A 22,961-nucleotide genomic window follows, 5' to 3' on the forward strand; every position below is an offset into this window, starting at 1 on the left:
ATATATACTGAAACAGAAGTTTATTGTCTATTGTGCCGTATATCCGAGGGAAACGCTTCTCAAACAAGAACAAATGTAGGGCGGGGCTTGAGTTTGTCTGTGGGGAGTTGATTGGATGGTGCATGCATGCACTTTTGAAATGAAATACTATCAGTTCTGTAGCCTATAGGATGATAATTTTTATTTTACCTTAAAATTACATTGATTTAATTTGATTTAAAAAGCACCTGCTGTAGCATCTTAGTTTTTTTTTTTTGCACTAAACATGATTTGATTTAACATTTTGGAACAATTATATACTGTGGTTTTATTTAATTTCACTGGTAAAGAATTTTTTTCTTCACACTGAATTTAAAAACAAATGCTGATATAAGTAACATCTTTGAGTGGATTGCAGAATATGCAGTTGTTGCCTTTAATGTCACCTTTCAGCCTTTTAATTTCCAATTCAGTTTCCCGTTAATTTCAGATTGCGGACTTGTTTTCATTAGCCAAAAGCCAATTTAGCCTGTTAAATACCAAATACAACATCTTGTTCATGTATACTTTCGTTCTTTTATTGTGTAAAAAAAATAAAAATCGGTATCGGAATCGGCCATGTAAAATCATGATCGGTGCATCACTATTTATTTTTAACATCAATCACACTCTACTGTCTGATTCATACGTCAATAGTGCTGTGCTACACGTTTATATATACCGAAACAGAAGTTTATTGTCTATTGTGCCGTATATCCGAGGGAAACGCTTCTCAAACAAGAACAAATGTAGGGCGGGGCTTGAGTTTGTCTGTGGGGAGTTGATTGGATGGTGGTGGTTTGCTATTGGTGGATCTCATGTGATTGACAGCCCCGCCCTCATCATCAGAGAAGAGATTAGATGAGTTAAGGCCTGCACACACCGGGACGAATATCGCACGCGCTTATCGCCAGCGTTTTTCGTGACGTTTTTCTTGCACGTCTTGAGTGTTCACACCCAAACGATTTCCACTGGCGTTGCGCCGAGTGAACGTGCACATTCAGTAGATGCGCTCCCGGTACACAAGGTGGTGCTGCGGCACTTTACGCTTCTGAAACTCGCTTGTCACACAGAAGAAGAGAGAGACAGTATTTACGTGCTTGCCAAAACCATAGACATATTATATCTATGGCCAAAACCATTCACACACTTTTTGCTAACTGGCAAGCAGCATTAGCAGCTCATCTTCTTCTTTGTCTACTTACTACTTCTTCGCCGTATCAATGTGTGCTCGGCAAGACCGATTTTGTGCTTGAGCGCCACCAAGTCGTGTTTTACTGTCACTTCAGCAGCTCCAGGCACGTGAACAAAAGCGCGGATCTCATTGGTCGGCCAGTTTTTTACGCGCCGCGTCAAAATAAAAAAACGAACCCGAGGCGTTTTTTTTTAAATGACGCTTTTACGCCTGGCGTTTTACGCGTCGGTGTGCACACTCACATTGGCGCCCATTGTTTAGTCACGAGGCGTTAAACGTCGGCGATAAACGCGCGCGAAAATCGTCCCGGTGTGAACAGGCCTTTATTCTGATTCCAGATGACCTGGAACATGAATTTAACACGATGATGTGCACGTTTGTCTTTCTGTCTCTGGAGGAGGATGTGGGTGCTTCCCGTTGGGAAGGATGAAGAGTTCCCCAGCTAACCGCAGTCGGGACATCGAGCGGCAGGCCGGATATCTGTGCCCGGAGCACTGCGCCCCGCCCCCTCCGCGGACCCAATCGGCCGACGACATGTGGTTCATCCGGGACGGCTGCGGCATCGTGTGCGGCGTGATCACGTGGATGCTGGTGTTCTACGCAGAGTTCGTGGTGGTGTTCGTAATGCTGCTGCCGGCCAAGAACGTGGTGTACAGCATCATTAACGGCGCCCTGTTTAACGGGCTGGCCTTCCTCGCGCTGGCGTCGCACTTCAAAGCCATGTGCACCGACCCGGTGAGTGACACACAGACACAAACACACACACGGTGGTCCTGATCAGGTGTGATGCGACACGTGTCCAGGCCCGTTCACACTAGGGATCGACCGATATGGATTTTTTAGTGCCGATACCGATTTTTTTTCATCAGCCTTAGCCGATGAGCGATACGAGCTGCCGATTTTCTTGAGCCGATATTTGGAGCCGATACTGCTTTTGCTCCCTCAATTTACATCATAAAAATGACCATGATGATAACAATTTAAAAATTAAAAAAGGAACATTTATTGAACTAAAAAAAACAATATTGAACAAATAGTAGAAACAGGTGAGGTAGAACAAGAAAAAAAGATTTCAGTGGTGAAACTAAATTCTGAAAATAAATATTTAAGCATAAATAAAATAATTACACTATTGCGCACAGTATCAACAAGCAAGCATCATAATAAAGAGCACACTGACTGTACTATACTTAAAACTTTTATACTCTTAAAACTATTTACAACCTAGTCATTTAATGCTTAGGTGCACTTAACTTAATCTCTTGAAAAAAATATCAGCGAACGCAGCAGCGTTGTATTGCGATGTAAAAATCGCAAATATCGGCCGATATATCGGTCTAACACTAGTTCACACCAAGTAAAACAGTCCCCAGCACACTCACTGTGCAAATATGTTGGTTATATTGACGGACGTTAGCCTATTTCCAGCCACTGCGCTCATGGGACGGCTCACAGCTCTTGATTATTACGCAGGAATGAGAGTATAGTTCACAGACATATCGGCCTAGAAAAATCGCAACTTTTCCTTTTCCGTCGGTCTTAGTACACGATGTACTGTAAATACAGAAGAGTCAAGTTTTAAATAGGAAAATATCGAAACTCTTTGGTCATTTTTGAGCGAGATGCTAACGGTCTAATCAGATTCAATGATCTATGCTAAGCTATGCTACAAGTGCTACCGCCAGACCCAGAGATCGGCTGAATGGATTCGTAAACGGTAAAACTCAACTGTTCAACTCTAGGTGAGACGGAAAATGAGCCTATTTTTAAAAAAAGTGGAGTGTTCCTTTAATATATTGGAAAAACAAAGCGACAACTTCCCGCTGTTTCTCTTGAAGCCAATTGACCAATTTACTGTTTGTAAACATACAGGATGCGCGCGCAGATAGTTTGCAGAAAACCAGTGAGAGAGAGCGTGTACGTATAGAAAATTACATGGGTACAGTACAAAATCATCAGATTTAAAAAGATTACAGATTATTTATAGATATATATTTATAGATGACTAATTATAGATTATTATATTTTATTTTCAAAATGTCGTCCGCATATTACAATAGTTTGTCACCCAGTGATAGGGCTGTGCGTGACAACCACAAAAACACTTTTTTTTGTATGTTAATGCTTTTTTACGTGAATATTATGACACAAGTGAAGCACAAACATTTATTTCCAAAATAAATAATAGGTTCTTTATTAAATGTTACATCGCAGCCATGGAAACATTATATTCAAGCCGAACGAGAGAGGTAGGCTTTGTGAGCGGAGCCAAGCTTTACCTACGTTTTGCGATCTGTTCACCCGATTTTCCACGAATTTAACAATAGTCTATATAGCAGCTCTTTTCAGGTCATTGACCAGCTCCTCCCGTGTAGTTCTGGGCTGATTTCTCACCTTTCTTAGGATCATTGAGACCCCACGAGGTGAGATCTTGCATGGAGCCCCAGTCCGAGGGAGATTGACAGTCATGTTTAGCTTCTTCCATTTTCTAATGATTTCTCCAACAGTGGACCTGTTTTCACCAAGCTGCTTGGCAATTTCCCCGTAGCCCTTTCCAGCCTTGTGGAGGTGTACAATTTTGTCTCTAGTGTCTTTGGACAGCTCTTTGGTCTTGGCCATGTTAGTAGTTGGATTCTTACTGATTGTATGGGGTGGACAGGTGTCTTTATTAGGGTTGGGAACCGAGAACCGGTTCTTATGCAGAACCGAAACTGATTTTTGAAAAATACCAGAACCGCGCGAAATTCCTAAGTTTCGGTTCCGTAAACGGTTCTGGTGCAATGTGTGTGCGAAGCGCTGGAAGCGTATCCTTTAATAGCGAGTGACAGCCAGTGTTGCCAAGTCCGTGGTTTTCCCGCTTTCCCGTTTTCCACTGTTGCCGCGGGCTGTGTTTCATGTCCGCGGGTTGAAGCGACCCCAATTATGTGATATTTAGCCCCGGAAATGCGAATTTTACCAGAGAAGCCCCCCTGAAACGCGATTGGGCTTGTTTTGGGCTAGTTTTGAGTAGCCATTGTGCGGGTTTTGTTGTGAAAACCTGGCAACCCTGGCTCACCTCATCATGAATATTAATGACGTTGCCTGCCGCTTCCAGGAGTGCAACTCAGTTCAGCCTTAAAGCCCTCGCGCTACACATTCACGGTTTTGCGTCAGATATTTTCTCGTTGACCACCAGCATGGCGAAGAGAAAGTCACAAGTATGGATTTATTTCCAAAGAATGAATGATAATGAAGCAAAATGTAACACATGTGAAAAGTTAATAACATGCAAAGGAGGCTGCACTAGCAATTTGACAAAACATTTGCTACAGCACAGAGTGCCTCAGGGCTTATACCAGATTTATAGCGAAAGGCATATATTATATATGTGTGTATGTCAACCGTTGAGACACCATGGTTTAGGCACAATTACCTTTGTAATGCTGAATTGCAATTTATTATTTACAAGTTCACTGAATAACTGAATTACTATTAAATTAATATACAACTAATTAATAAATATAACTAATAAATATAATTTATAACTTGGTTTTATTCAGAGACAGAGAGATAAAATGTAATAAGACAATTTCAGAGGTGTTCATTTGAAAAAAATGTGTTGCAAGGTTGGCTTAATTAATACTGTAATATATGTACAGTACAGGACTTTTTTGACATTGCCAACCTGTAAATTAATTTTAGAGCAAGTATAAACACAAAATGGATTGTTTGAGTTGCGTATTGTGCCTTTTTCCTTTACCACTATTTGTTTAATCATTTTAATGGAACCGGAATCGGAACCGGAATCGTTAGGCGGAATCGGAACCAGAACCGGAACCGGAAAATTTCTCACGATTCCCAACCCTAGTCTTCATGCAGCTAACAACCTCAAACAGGTGCATCTAATTTAGGATAATAAATGGAGTGGAGGTGGACATTTTAAAGGCAGACTATCAGGTCTTTGAGGGTCAGAATTCTAGCTGGTAGACAGGTGTTCAAATACTTATTTGCAGCTGTATCATACAAATAAATAGTTAAAAAATCATACATTGTGATTTCTGGATTTTTTTTTTAGATTATGTCTCTCACAGTGGACATGCACCTACGATGACAATTTCAGACCCCTCCATGATTTCTAAGTGGGAGAACTTGCAAAATAGCAGAGTGTTCAAATACTTATTTTACCCACTGTATATATATATATATATATATATATCCAGCAAATTATGCCGAAATTCAAGCCCTGTAACAGCAACAATAGTCATCCGGAGCAAATGAAGCGAGTGAGAGGAGGCGGGTTCGTGTCTATTCTGCCGGATATGAATAATGGAAGTGCTTCAGATATTATATTCTACAGATATGTAATCATCATCTGCTGGGTTGTGACAGATATGGATTATAGATATTGTTCTTGATGTTTCTGATATGCAGTATGAAGTGACAGAATTGCAGCCAATTGGAGCTTACTTGATGTTTATAGGTGAAGTATGTCATTTCTTTGCCTTTTGTGTTACTAAATGAGTTTTCGTAATTCTCATGCAAAATAAAACACTCCCCTTTTTCTCTGATTGGTCAGTCACACAGATAACCCCGCCCTGAACTCAAGTGATTGGTTGAGTTCTGTCGAATGTTTTGAAACTACCAATGACAATGACAAAGGAAAGGCGCAATTTGGAGAAAAAATTACTTATTTATTAATAAACTAAATAAAGATCCAGGTTTGCTGTGCTTGTTTGTAGGGCTGCACACTTTGGCCCTTAATATATCAATATGACTTTTACATATTAATAGTAATACTTACTAAATAAAATGAAAAGACAATAGTAGTATTGTAATGGTTCAGGGGTTTTGACTCGCTCCTCTTGCTCTGCTCTCAGGGAGCCGTTCCAAAGGGAAACGCCACTAAAGAGTTTATCGAGAGTCTGCAGCTCAAGCCTGGACAGGTGGTGTATAAGTGTCCTAAATGCTGCAGCATCAAACCTGATCGAGCGCATCACTGCAGGTAAACACACACACACACACACACACACTTGTTTGTTTTTGTGAAATGTGAGGACATTCCATAGGCGTAATGGTTTTTATACCGTACAAACCGTATTTTCTATCCCCTTACACTGCCCCTAAACCTACCCATCACACACACACACACACACACACACACTGCCCCTAAACCTACCCATCACAGGAGACTGTGCAGTTCACTTTCTGTGAAAAAAAACTCATTCTGTATGATTTATAAGCATTTTGAAAAGTGAGGACATGGGGAACGTCCTCATATTTCACCCTCTTTTTGTAATACCAGTGTCATTATACACATTTATGTCCTGATATTTCACAAAAACATGCCCACACTCTCTCATACACACACACTCTCTCTCATACACACACACACTCTCTCATACACACACACACACTCTCTCATACACACACACACACTCTCATACACACACACACTCTCTCATACACGCACACACTCTCACTCACACACACACACACACACACACATACTGTCACACACTCTCTCATACACACACACATCCTCACACACACATACTGTCACACACTCTCATACACGCACACACTCTCACACATACTCACACACACATACTGTCACACGCACTCACACACACTCACTCACACACACACACTCGTTCACACTCACGCACATACTGTCACACACTCTCGCACACTTACACACACACTCTCTCATACACACACACACACACACACACACATCATCCACTCACTCACTCACTCACTCACTCTCACACACATAACGTCTCGCACATGCACACACACATTCGTTCACACTCTCACACACACTCTCGCACACTCACAAACACACTCTCTCATACACACTCACTCTATTATCCACTCTCACACACACACACTCACACATACATACTGTCACAAACACACACACTCGTTCACACTCACACACACACACTCGTTCACACTCTCTCACACACACACACACACACACACACACAAACTGTCGCACACACACTCTCGCACACTCACACACTCAAACGCACCCACTCTCGCACACTCACACACTCAAACGCACCCACTCTCACACACACTATCATACACGCACAAACTCACTCACTCTCTCACACACACATACTGTCACACACACCCTCTTGCACATTCATACTCACACACACAAAAACTCTTGCACACACACACACTCGCACAATCACACTCTCTCTCACTCACATACTCTCGCACACACGCTCTCACACACTCACACATGTACTCACACACACACTCTCGGACACTAACTCACACGAACACACACAAACTCACACACACACACATACATACATGCATACATACAGCCACACTCACACACACAAACAAGCACACACACACACTCACACATAAGCTCACTCACACACACATACTGTCACACACACACACTCTCTCACACACACATACTGTCACACACATACCCTCTTGCACATGCACACTCTCACACAGACACACTCGTTCACACTCACACACACACACACACACACACACAAAAACTCTTGCACCCTCACACACACACACTTGCACAATCACACTCTCTCACACTCACAAACTCTCGCACACACGCTCTCACACACTCACACATGAACTCACACACACACTCTCGGACACTAACTCACACAAACTCACACACACACATACATACATACATACAGCCACACTCACACACACAAACAAGCACACACACACACACACACACACACTCACACACACACACACACTCACACACACACACATAAACTCACTCACACACACACACATACTGTCACACACACACACACACACACACACACACACACACACTCTAACATAAACTCACACACACACACACATACTCCCACACACACACACACACACACACACTCTAACATAAACTCACACACACACACACACATACTGTCACACACACACACACACGCTCGGACACACACTCTAACATAAACTCACACACACACACACACACACACACACACACATACTCTCACACACACACTCTAACATAAACTCACACACACACACACATACTGTCACACACACACTCTCGGACACTCACACACACAAACAAGCACACACACTCTCTCACTCACTGACACGCAATCAAGCACACACATTCACTCACTCAATGACACACGCACACAATCAAGCACACACACTCCCTTGCACACTCACACACACACACACACACACACACAGAACCTCGACTGTGCCCTTCAGAGCTAGTTTCCTGAAAATGTGTGTGTGTGTGTGTGTGCTCCGTCTAGTGTGTGTAAACGCTGCATCAAGAAGATGGACCATCACTGCCCCTGGGTCAACAACTGTGTGGGAGAGAACAACCAAAAATACTTTGTGCTTTTCACCGTGAGTTTCTTCGCAACTACACACCACACACACCGATTATAAGGAGGATTTTTGCTTGGTCATATTTCATAAACCTATAATAGTGTCTCAATAACCCGTTCTGTTTCCTGTCTCTTCTCCAGATGTACATTGCTTTGATTTCCCTTCATTCTCTCATGATGGTGGCTTTCCATTTTGTCTTCTGTTTTGAAGAAGACTGGTCAAGTGAGTGATTTTGATTGGCCCTCAGAGTGCTGCTAAATGATTGGCTGCTTGTGTTGTAACGGAGCTCTCTGATTGGCCCATGAGTTTCGAGCTTCCTGTTTCCCGTCCTCAGAGTGCAGTTCCTTCTCTCCTCCGGCAACCGTCATCCTCCTCATCCTCCTGTGCTTTGAGGGTCTGCTCTTCCTAATCTTCACCTCTGTGATGTTCGGGACGCAGGTGCACTCCATTTGTAACGACGAGACCGTAAGTTACACACACTCTCGCACACTCACACACACTCACAGACACACATACTGTCACACACACATACTGTCTCACGCACACTCTCACACACACTATCATACACGCACAAACCCACTCACTCTCTAACTCTCTCACTCTCACACACACACTCACACACACATATCGTCTCACACACACACTCTCAGACACGCACTTACACACTCGTTCACACTCTCACACACACACATACTGTCACACAAACACTCTCGCACACTCTCTCACACACACACACACACACACACGCATTCTGTCACACACACACACGCTCGCACACACACACACACTCTCGCACACTCACACACACTCACAGACACACACATACTGTCTCACACACACTCTCATATACGCGCACACTCTCACACACACTATCATACACGCACAAACCCACTCACTCTCTAACTCTCTCACACACACACTCACACACACATATCGTCTCACACACACACTCTCAGACACGCACTTACACACTCGTTCACACTCTCACACACACACATACTGTCACACAAACACTCTCGTACACTCTCACACACACACACACGCATACTGTCACACACACACACGCTCGCACACACACACACACACTCTCGCACACTCACACACACTCACAGACACACACATACTGTCTCACACACACTCTCATATACACGCACACTCTCACACACACTATCATACACGCACAAACCCACTCACTCTCTAACTCTCTCACACACACACTCACACACACATATCGTCTCACACACACACTCTCAGACACGCACTTACACACTCGTTCACACTCTCACACACACGCATACTGTCACACAAACACTCTCGCACACTCACACACACTCACTCGCACACACACACTCACAGACACACTCTCATACACGCACAAACCCACTCGCTCTCTAACTCTCTCACTCTCACACACACACTCACACACACACACGCATACTGTCACACACACACGCTCGCACACACACACACACACACTCTCGCACACTCACAGACACACACATACTGTCACACACACATACTGTCTCACACACACTCTCATATACGCGCACACTCTCACACACACTATCATACACGCACAAACCCACTCACTCTCTAACTCTCTCACACACACACTCACACACACATATCGTCTCACACACACACTCTCAGACACGCAATTACACACTCGTTCACACTCTCACACACACACTAACTGTCACACAAACACTCTCGCACACTCTCACACACTCACTCGCACACACACACTCACAGACACACTCTCATACACGCACAAACCCACTCGCTCTCTAACTCTCTCACTCTCACACACACACTCACACACATATCGTCTCACACACACACTCTCAGACACGCACTTACACACTCGTTCACACTCTCACACACACACACACATACTGTCACACAAACACTCTCGCACACTCTCACACACACACACACACACACACACACTTACATTCTCTCTCACACACACACACACACACACACACACTCTCGCACTCTCACACACACACATACACACACTGTCTCACACACACACACTCAGACACTCACACACACACTTACATTTTCACACACATACTCAGACACTCTCACACACACTCGTTCACACTCTCTCACACACGCATACTGTCACACACACTCTCAGACACACACTTACACACTCGTTCACACTCACAAACACACATACTGTCTCACACACACACACACACACTTTTATTTGAGTTTTAGTTACATCAAGTTAAACTAAATGAAAATGAGATGTTTCCTTGAAATAATATATGAAATATCTGGGTTAGGTTTTATTTTATTTAAAGTAACACAAATGAGCTTTTGAACTGTTTTAACCCATTGACGATATGACCAAACATGTCATTGAATAAACATCTCCATCTTCCACTATTCGAGATCCACAAATCATTTATGAATCTGGCAGATATATCAGTCCATGTGAGAAGGGTTTGTCATCTGTGGAAAGCGTTTAGATGGATTGAACCTGCCCAGAGATCCTCAAATCAAACTCTCGTCCGCAGGGAATCGAGCAGCTGAAGAAAGAGGAGCGAAGATGGGCCAAGCGGTCCAAGTGGATGAACATGAAGGTGGTGTTCGGCCACCCGTTCTCTGTGGCCTGGCTCAGCCCGTTCGCCACGCCGGATCACGGCAAGGCCAACCTCTACCAGTACGTGGTGTGAGACGGCCGTCCATCCAGCACAACCTCAGCGTCTCTCGTCCGTCTCTCCACACAAACGTCTCTCTCTGCTCTTACCTCCATCTCTTCTGGAAGATCTGACCACGCCACACTGTCCCAGTGGCTCCCTCACACTCTCACACACACTCTGATGGTGTAACCGTCCCACACCGCGAGCGCTGTGATGGAGATCATGTTTCCTGAGGAACTGAGTGAGGCCTTGACCCTGACGGTCACATGCTGCTGATCTGGGGATTTGATTGGTTTGATTGACAGATGCCTTTATATTCGCTGGTTCATTAAGAAATGCCTTTTCTTTTCGCTCGCGTCGTTCTCCAGCCTTAGAGTCGCTGCTGTAGCGGACGACCAATCTGCTGTTGCCAAATTTGATTTTATTATGAATAATGAAGAATCTCCTGAATGTTTTTTTTTTCCTTTCTTGATCGAAACTAATTCATAATTTGCATAACACTAATGAAAACATGTCTGAGTCATATTCCACAGCAAAATCTTTTCCTTTTTTTTGCAGTGTGACATTATTGTCACGATAATTAAATGCAATAACCCTCAGATTTACATTATTATCATTATTATTATTATTATTTTTAATTCTCATTGTTGGTTCTCCTTTATGGAATACAGTCATTTTTACAGGATTACGATTAAAAGTCAGCAATATATTTTTTTAATAAATGTGTGTGTATATATGTATATGAGTGTGTGTGTGTGTGTGTATATATATATATGTATATATATATATATATGTGTGTGTGTGTGTGTATATATGTGTGTGTGTGTGTATATATACATACATGCATATATTCACTCTCACACACACACACACATATACATACATGTATTCACACACACCACACACACACGCATATATAAACGTATCTACACTCTCACACACACACACACACACACACATACATACATACATACATATATTCAATCACACACACATATACATACATATATTCACACACACACATATATACATACATATATTCACACACACACACATATATACATACATATATTCACACACACACACACACATATATACATACATATATTCACACACCACATACACCACATACATATATATATTCACACACACATATATACATGCATATATTCACACACACACGCACACATATATATATATATATATATACACACATTTATTTAAAAAAGATATGCAATTTTTTTTTTTTTTAATTACTTTACAGTAATTATATCTTCTCATTAATCGTCTTAAATAATGTGTGTGTATGTATATGTGTGTATATATATATATATATATATATATATATATATATATATATATATATATATATATATATATATATATATATATATATATATATATATATATATATATATATATATATATATATACATATATATATATATACACATACACACACACACACACACACACACACGCATTTATTAGATAATAGTTTATTTTTTATATTTTGTTGCATTACAGTAATTATAGCTTCTCATTTATCATCTTAAATAATGTCAGTTCATTTTGCCTATATATATATATATATATATATATATATATATATATATATATATATATATATATACGCACACACACACATATATATATACATTTATTACAAATATATACAATTTATTTGTAATATTTTTTTTGCACTATAGTGATTTTAGCTTTTCATGAATCGTCTTGAAAATGCTGTCCGTTCATTTTGCCTGATGTTTCTTGATGCTAAACATTTTCTTCATTTGTTTCTGTTGATTTTGCGGTGAAATATGACGTTTTTTGACAGGTTGATGGGGTTAATGTAATTACCTTATGAATGCGGTGGCTCGTTGTTGGCGTAGAAATAGCTTTGCGGCTACAATACGATGTTTGCAATACTTCCATCCGTTCTCCAGACGGTTTTCACTGGTGGTGCTCCTGCATTACGGCGTCACTACAGTATTTGAGCTTGATCTTCCTGAATCCAGATGGCTGCTGTCCCTCAGGTTCACATGATGATATCAATCCTGCTTCTCTTCCAAATCCAGCTCAGACCATCAGATATTCATCTCGTCTTCATATTCTGCAGCCGAGGACGCTTTTAAACTGACAGCTGTAGACGGCCCTGAGGTCTTTTCAGGGTTATTTCTGTCTTATGTGACCCTTGAGCACAATGGCACAGGCCTCACTTCGCTGCTTTACGACTGAAAGTTCATTGGATTTGAATGCTCTGACGTGTTCGATGGCTTTGCTGGTGGATCAGTGTTTCCCGTCAGGTTTCTACGGGTCATTAACGTTCAGTCTTCATAATCACTACTGTTCAAAGATTGCCATCTTCATTTTCTTTGCACATTCTTTTGCCTGTCTTTTTTTTTAAATCTGTGCTTTATGTTGTGCATGTATTTTAAATATATCAGTATCTTAATGCAGTTTTGGGTGTTTCGGGTTGCTTTCACTTTGAAAGTCAATTCAATAAATTTCTCTCTGTTTTTTCATTGCTATGTTTTTCCTCGATTATTTCTGAGCAGTGTTGGGGTAGCGTGAGTGAGTTTATTAATTTACACAATATCTGAGCATTGATTTTTTTTTTTTTACTACCTAATTAAATTTCTCATAACTAAATAATTAATTAATCGATCAAATGTACAAAAGTAACAGAAAATGTTACTTTAAATTTTCAATAAAAAGAGTATATAACCTGTAATGTTAAGAGATCTTTTGTATTGCATTTATAGCTCAAGGGGTCAGGACATATTATGAGTGCTCAGAATATTATAATACACGAGTATTATCGAGTATTCCACAGAGCCGTGTAATAATGGGGGATAACATACCGCTGGATGGTGCGATTGACCAATCAGAATCGAGTATTCCACAGAGCCGTGTAATAATGGGGGATAACATACCGCTGGATGGTGCGATTGACCAATCAGAATCGAGTATTCCACAGAGCCGTGTAATAATGGGGGATAACATACTGCTGGATGGCACGATTGACCAATCAGAATCGAGTATTCCACAGAGTCGTGTAATAATGGGGGATAACATACTGCTGGATGGTGCGATTGACCAATCAGAATCGAGTATTCCTCAGAGCCGTGTAATAATGGGGGATAACATACCGCTGGATGGTGCGATTGACCAATCAGAATCGAGTATTCTACAGAGTCGTGTAATAATGGGGGATAACATACCGCTGGATGGCGCGATTGACCAATCAGAATCGAGTATTCCACAGAGCCGTGTAATAATGGGGGATAACATACCGCTGGATGGCGAGATTGACCAATCAGAATCGAGTATTCCACAGAGCCGTGTAATAATGGGGGATAACATACCGCTGGATGGCGAGATTGACCAATCAGAATCGAGTATTCTACTGAGTCGTGTAATAATGGGGGATAACATACCGCTGGATGGTGCAATTGACCAATCAGAATCGAGTATTCCTCAGAGCCGTGTGATAATGAGGGATAACTTACCGCTGGATGGCGAGATTGACCAATCAGAATCGAGTATTCCTCAGAGCCGTGTGATAATGGGGGATAACATACCGCTGGATGGCGCGATTGACCAATCAGAATCAAGTATTCCTCAGAGCCGTGTGATAATGGGGGATAACATACTGCTGGATGGTGCGATTGACCAATCAGAATCGAGTATTCCTCAGAGCCGTGTAATAATGGGGGATAACATACCGCTGGATGGTGCGATTGACCAATCAGAATCGAGTATTCTACAGAGTCGTGTAATAATGGGGGATAACATACCGCTGGATGGTGCGATTGACCAATCAGAATCGAGTATTCCACAGAGCCGTGTAATAATGGGGGATAACATACCGCTGGATGGCGAGATTGACCAATCAGAATCGAGTATTCTACTGAGTCGTGTAATAATGGGGGATAACATACCGCTGGATGGTGCAATTGACCAATCAGAATCGAGTATTCCTCAGAGCCGTGTGATAATGAGGGATAACTTACCGCTGGATGGCGAGATTGACCAATCAGAATCGAGTATTCCTCAGAGCCGTGTGATAATGGGGGATAACATACCGCTGGATGGCGCGATTGACCAATCAGAATCAAGTATTCCTCAGAGCCGTGTGATAATGAGGGATAACTTACCGCTGGATGGCGAGATTGACCAATCAGAATCGAGTATTCCTCAGAGCCGTGTGATAATGGGGGATAACATACCGCTGGATGGCGCGATTGACCAATCAGAATCGAGTATTCCTCAGAGCCGTGTGATAATGAGGGATAACTTACCGCTGGATGGCGAGATTGACCAATCAGAATCGAGTATTCCTCAGAGCCGTGTGATAATGGGGGATAACATACTGCTGGATGGCGCGATTGACCAATCAGAATCGAGTATTCCTCAGAGCCGTGTAATAATGGGGGATAACATACCGCTGGATGGCGAGATTGACCAATCAGAATCGAGTATTCCTCAGAGCCGTGTAATAATGGGGGATAACATACCGCTGGATGGTGCGATTGACCAATCAGAATCGAGTATTCCTCAGAGCAGTGTGATAATGAGGGATAACTTACCGCTGGATGGTGCGATTGACCAATCAGAATCGAGTATTCCACAGAGCCGTGTAATAATGGGGGATAACATACCACTGGATGGCGAGATTGACCAATCAGAATCGAGTATTCTACAGAGTCGTGTAATAATGGGGGATAACATACCGCTCAATGGTGCGATTTGACCAATCAGAATCGAGTATTCCACAGAGCCATGTAATAATGGGGGATAACTTACCGCTGGATGGTGCAATTGACCAATCAGAATCGAGTATTCCACAGAGCCGTGTAATAATGGGGGATAACTTACCGCTGGATGGTGCAATTGACCAATCAGAATCAAGTATTCTACAGAGCCGTGTAATAATGGGGGATAACATACCGCTCAATGGTGCGATTTGACCAATCAGAATCGAGTATTCTACAGAGCCGTGTAATAATGGGGGATAACATACCGCTGGATGGTGCAATTGACCAATCAGAATCGAGTATTCTACAGAGCCGTGTAATAATGGGGGATAACATACCGCTGGATGGTGCAATTGACCAATCAGAATTGAGTATTCTACAGAGCCGTGTAATAATGGGGGATAACATACCGCTGGATGGTGCAATTGACCAATCAGAATCGAGTATTCCACAGAGCCGTGTAATAATGGGGGAAAACATACCGCTGGATGGCGCGATTGACCAATCAGAATCGAGTATTCCTCAGAGCCGTGTAATAATGGGGGATAACATACCGCTGGATGGCGAGATTGACCAATCAGAATCGAGTATTCCACAGAGTCGTGTAAAAATGGGGGATAACATACTGCTGGATGGTGCGATTGACCAATCAGAATCGAGTATTCCACAGAGCCGTGTAATAATGGGGGATAACATACCGCTGGATGGTGCGATTGACCAATCAGAATCGAGTATTCCACAGAGTCGTGTAATAATGGGGGATAACATACCGCTGGATGGCGAGATTGACCAATCAGAATCGAGTATTCCTCAGAGCCGTGTAATAATGGGGGATAACATACCGCTGGATGGTGCGATTGACCAATCAGAATCGAGTATTCCTCAGAGCAGTGTGATAATGAGGGATAACTTACCGCTGGATGGTGCGATTGACCAATCAGAATCGAGTATTCTACAGAGTCGTGTAATAATGGGGGATAACATACCGCTCAATGGTGCGATTTGACCAATCAGAATCGAGTATTCCACAGAGCCATGTAATAATGGGGGATAACATACTGCTGGATGGCACGATTGACCAATCAGAATCAAGTGTTCTACAGAGCCGTGTAATAATGGGGGATAACATACCGCTCAATGGTGCGATTTGACCAATCAGAATCGAGTATTCTACAGAGCCGTGTAATAATGGGGGATAACATACCGCTGGATGGTGCAATTGACCAATCAGAATCGAGTATTCTACAGAGCCGTGTAATGATGGGGGATAACATACCGCTGGATGGTGCGATTGACCAATCAGAATCGAGTATTCCACAGAGCCGTGTAATAATGGGGGATAACATACCGCTGGATGGCGAGATTGACCAATCAGAATCGAGTATTCCACAGAGTCGTGTAAAAATGGGGGATAACATACTGCTGGATGGTGCGATTGACCAATCAGAATCGAGTATTCCACAGAGCCGTGTAATAATGGGGGATAACATACTGCTGGATGGTGCGATTGACCAATCAGAATCGAGTATTCCACAGAGTCGTGTAAAAATGGGGGATAACATACTGCTGGATGGTGAGATTGACCAATCAGAATCGAGTATTCCACAGAGCCGTGTAATAATGGGGGATAACATACCGCTGGATGGTGCGATTGACCAATCAGAATCGAGTATTCCACAGAGTCGTGTAATAATGGGGGATAACATACTGCTGGATGGTGCGATTGACCAATCAGAATCGAGTATTCCACAGAGCCGTGTAATAATGGGGGATAACATACCGCTGGATGGTGCGATTGACCAATCAGAATCGAGTATTCCACAGAGTCGTGTAATAATGGGGGATAACATACCGCTGGATGGCGAGATTGACCAATCAGAATCGAGTATTCCTCAGAGTCGTGTAATAATGGGGGATAACATACCGCTGGATGGCGCGATTGACCAATCAGAATCGAGTATTCCACAGAGTCGTGTAATAATGGGGGATAACATACCGCTGGATGGCGCGATTGACCAATCAGAATCGAGTATTCCTCAGAGCCGTGTAATAATAGTGGATAACATACCGCTGGATGGTGCGATTGACCAATCAGAATCGAGTATTCCACAGAGTCGTGTAATAATGGGGGATAACATACCGCTGGATGGCGCGATTGACCAATCAGAATCGAGTATTCCACAGAGTCGTGTAATAATGGGGGATAACATACCGCTGGATGGCGCGATTGACCAATCAGAATCGAGTATTCCACAGAGTCGTGTAATAATGGGGGATAACATACCGCTGGATGGCGCGATTGACCAATCAGAATCGAGTATTCCACAGAGTCGTGTAATAATGGGGGATAACATACCGCTGGATGGTGCAATTGACCAATCAGAATCGAGTATTCCTCAGAGTCGTGTAATAATGGGGGATAACATACCGCTGGAGGGTGCGATTGACCAATCAGAATCGAGTATTCCTCAGAGCCGTGTAATAATGGGGGATAACATACCGCTGGATGGTGCGATTGACCAATCAGAATCGAGTATTCCTCAGAGCCGTGTAATAATGGGGGATAACATACCGCTGGATGGCGCGATTGACCAATCAGAATCGAGTATTCCTCAGAGCCGTGTAATAATGGGGGATAACATACTGCTGGATGGCGCGATTGACCAATCAGAATCGAGTATTCTACAGAGCCGTGTAATAATGGATAACATACCGCTGGATGGTGCAATTGACCAATCAGAATCGAGTATTCCACAGAGTCGTGTAATAATGGGGGATAACATACCGCTGGATGGCACGATTGACCAATCAGAATCGAGTATTCTACAGAGCCGTGTAATAATGGATAACATACCGCTGGATGGTGCAATTGACCAATCAGAATCGAGTATTCCACAGAGCCGTGTAATTACAGGCGTTAAATAAGGGCACAGTAAACTCACTGGTTGCATTATTTATTTACGTAACTTGATACCTTTCAGTGAGTAACGATATTGTAATGCATTACTTTTAAAAGTAACTTTCCCCAACACTGTTTATGAGGAATAAAATCTCCACGTCTACAGATTCAAACTTATAATGAAACTGACACTGGTGTGAGATAACAAAGAAAGAGTCGACACACACTTTATAGCAGTTTAATGATTCACTATTGTAGTGATGAGTTTACAGAGTTTGTCCATTAAATAATAAAACTATTTACACATTTATAAATGTGGCCTTTTTTGTATACAGTGACAGTATAAACAGACGGCGTATGCTACATGAATGAGAGACATTATTATTATTATAAGATGGTTGAGTTACTTTCATTCATCCACTCATTTGAAATCAAAGATTTACACACATTTGGTCCCCAATGATACAGAATCTAACGCCAAATATGACAATATTAGTTAATGATAAGGAATGCCCACATATAAGGCAGATTATTCATATTTCAATCATTTATATGTGCTACGTGCTATATAGTAACAACTATTATTAAAGTGTAAATTTAGTGTCACTTTGGCCTTGACTCAGCATTAACTGATTAACAATATTAGTCTGTTAACATTATTATAACTAGGGGTGTCATTTTGATTTACTAAATGAAGTTATGCCTTGTGCATTGTCATAAATTTGCTCTTTTTTCAGCAGTGCAGTTTTGCTAATGTATCGCTGGATGGTGCAATTGACCAATCAGAATCGAGTATTCCACAGAGCCATGTAATAATGGGGGATAACATACCGCTGGATGGTGCGATTGACCAATCAGAATCGAGTATTCCTCAGAGCCGTGTAATAATGGGGGATAACATACCGCTGGATGGTGCGATTGACCAATCAGAATCGAGTATTCCACAGAGCCGTGTAATAATGGGGGATAACATACCGCTGGATGGTGCGATTGACCAATCAGAATCGAGTATTCCACAGAGCCGTGTAATAATGGGGGATAACATACTGCTGGATGGTGCGATTGACCAATCAGAATCGAGTATTCCTCAGAGCCGTGTAATAATGGGGGATAACATACCGCTGGATGGTGCGATTTGACCAATCAGAATCGAGTATTCCACAGAGCCGTGTAATAATGGGGGATAACATACTGCTGGATGGCGAGATTGACCAATCAGAATCGAGTATTCCTCAGAGCCGTGTAATAATGGGGGATAAAATACCGCTGATTGAATGCTCATCATCAGAAACACCCCTAATTATAATCAGGTGAAAGATTATTTGCGAGTAATGTGCTCATGAGTATAATCAAACATGTTCTCAACATTAAACACAGAAACGGCATCACATTGCCAGGGACTTTACAACGTCACATTATGTGTTTTTGCACGACGGATGGACGTGTAGCGCATTCACTCCATGTCTATTGGATTAAGATCTATATATTTAGCTGCTCTACGAGTGTCTGGGTTCATGCGGCCGACCGAGACCACAGGAAGAACTAGAGGAATTCACAGGAAGTACAAGACCTTGACCAGGCCCTTCAGTCCCCTAATAATGACACACACACATCTGCTAAAACTGCTGGAAGATCCACAGAAACCGGCTTGAGCTGATCTAGAGTGGTTTGGAAAAGAAAACGAGACTCTTAACACATGCTACTGATCTCATCGTGCACGTTACGCCAAGCAAAGTCAATCTCCGGCTTGGCGTCATCCTGGAAAGTCTCTGTGTGTTCGCAGAAGGGGCTGAAGAACAGCTTTTGGTTGGTGTTCATTCGCACAGCTACAGGAAGTGTCTTTGCTCTCACATCACTGGATGTTTGCATGCATAAGATAGTGTCGGAAAAGCATCTTCCGTTTGGAGAGGTCTGCTGTTATTATTGCCACACGCGGCGCTCACAGTGCTGGAGGAGGAGGAGGAGGATGGAGAGAATGACCGCGGGGAAAACTCAGGCACCGGCTGAAGGAAGTGATGTCAGAAAATAGTCAGATTTAAGCTGCAATTGGAATACATTTATAGCATGTTTTTGATTTTGGTGCAAAGAGGAAAAACGTGAGAATTGTAGTTTTTTTTACCAGATGAATCTCAGCTCATATTTCAAAAGAAATTATATTTTGCATTAAATAAAACACTTGGTAACACTTTACAATAAGTGTTAAGGTTTACTTATCAACAACTAACAACAATACTTCTAGAGTATCAATTTTATTTCGTTAATTTCACATAAGTTATTCACATAAACACGCATGTTATATATTTTAGACCTGACGGGATGGTTTTCGTGGGAAATTGCGTATTAATATAACGTATTAATATACACCTGGTCCAGCGTCTGATTGTACACTGACTTGTAAAAAAGCGTGCGGTTTGACAGCAAAACGTGCATTCCCGACATATGATTTGCCATAAAACACGTGTTCTTGACAGGTGATTTGCCATAAAAACATGCATGTTCTCGAAGGGTGATTTGCCATAAAAACATGCGTGTTCTCGACGGGTGATTTGCCAACACGTGTGTTCTCGACGGGTGATTTGCCAACACGTGTGTTCTCGACGGGTGATTTGCCAACACGTGTGTTCTCGACGGGTGATTTGCCATAAAAACATGCGTGTTCTCGAAGGGTGATTTGCCAACACGTGTTCTCGACGGGTGATTTGCCATAAAAACATGCATGTTCTCGACGGGTGATTTGCCATAAAAACATGCGTGTTCTCGACGGGTGATTTGCCAACATGTGTTCCGACAGGTGATTTGCCAACACGTGTTCTCGACAAGTGATTTACCATAAAAACACGTGTTCTCGACGGGTGATTTGCCATAAAAACATGTGTGTTCTCAGAGGGTGATTTGCCAACACGTGTTCTCGACGGGTGATTTGCCATAAAAACACGCGTGTTCTCGACGGGTGATTTGTCATAAAAACATGTCTGTTCTCAGAGGGTGATTTGCCAACACGTGTTCTCGACGGGTGATTTGCCATAAAAACACGTGTTCTCGACGGGTGATTTGCCATAAAAACACGTGTCCTCGACGGGTGATTTGCTATAAAAACACGTGTTCTCGACTGGTGATTTGCCATAAAAACACGCGTGTTCTCGACGGGTGATTTGCAATAAAAACACATGTGTTCTCGACGGGTGATTTGCCATAAAAACATATGTGTTCTCGACTGGTGATTTGCCATAAAAACACGCGTGTTCTCGACGGGTGATTTGCAATAAAAACACATGTGTTCTCGACGGGTGATTTGCTATAAAAACACATGTGTTCTCGGCGGGTGATTTGCCATAAAAACATATGTGTTCTCGACGGGTGATTTGCTATAAAAACACATGTGTTCTCGGCGGGTGATTTGCCATAAAAACACGCGTGTTCTCGACGGGTGATTTGCCATAAAAATACGTGTGTTCTCGACGGGTGATTTGCCATAAAAACACGTGTGTTCCCGATGGGTGATTTGCCATAAAAACACGTCTGTTCTCGACAGGTGATTTGCCATAAAAACACGTGTTCTCGACGGGTGATTTGCCATAAAAACACGTGTGTTCTCGACGGGTGATTTGCCATAAAAACATATATGTTCTCGACAGGTGATTTGCCATAAAAACACGTGTTCTCGACGGGTGATTTGCCATTAAAACACGTGTGTTCTCGACGGGTGATTTGCCATAAAAACATATGTGTTCTCGACGGGTGATTTGCTATAAAAACACATGTGTTCTCGGCGGGTGATTTGCCATAAAAACACGCGTGTTCTCGACGGGTGATTTGCCATAAAAACATATGTGTTCTCGACGGGTGATTTGCTATAAAAACACGTGTTCTCGGCGGGTGATTTGCCATAAAAACACGCGTGTTCTCGACGGGTGATTTGCCATAAAAACATGTGTGTTCTCGACGGGTGATTTGCCATAAAAACACGTGTGTTCTCGACGGGTGATTTGCCATAAAAACACGTGTGTTCTCGACGGGTGATTTGCCATAAAACATGTGTGTTCTCGACGGGTGATTTGCCATAAAAACACGTGTTCTCG

At 42.4% G+C, this 22,961-nt stretch overlaps 1 protein-coding gene across 2 annotated transcripts in view; it reads left to right on the plus strand.

Moving 5' to 3' along the window:
- Positions 1-12,432, plus strand: part of zdhhc3b (zDHHC palmitoyltransferase 3b) — a 13,946-nt gene extending 1,514 nt beyond the window's left edge. Inside the window, exons 2-8 of one of the 2 annotated variants that reach the window (XM_079828651.1) lie at positions 1,611-1,948; positions 5,624-5,677; positions 6,070-6,194; positions 8,488-8,584; positions 8,707-8,788; positions 8,901-9,031; positions 11,098-12,432. In XM_079828651.1, the coding sequence (XP_079684777.1) occupies positions 1,640-1,948; positions 5,624-5,677; positions 6,070-6,194; positions 8,488-8,584; positions 8,707-8,788; positions 8,901-9,031; positions 11,098-11,256 (957 nt within the window). In that variant the 5' untranslated portion in view covers positions 1,611-1,639 and the 3' untranslated portion in view covers positions 11,257-12,432. The remainder of the gene's footprint in view (positions 1-1,610; positions 1,949-5,623; positions 5,678-6,069; positions 6,195-8,487; positions 8,585-8,706; positions 8,789-8,900; positions 9,032-11,097) is intronic. The other variant, XM_079828652.1, reaches the window with a different exon arrangement.
- The last annotated feature ends 10,529 nt before the right edge of the window (positions 12,433-22,961 follow it).

Source organism: Gobio gobio, assembly GCF_949357685.1.
Source record: "Gobio gobio genome assembly, chromosome: 11".
Lineage (NCBI taxonomy): Eukaryota > Metazoa > Chordata > Actinopteri > Cypriniformes > Gobionidae > Gobio > Gobio gobio.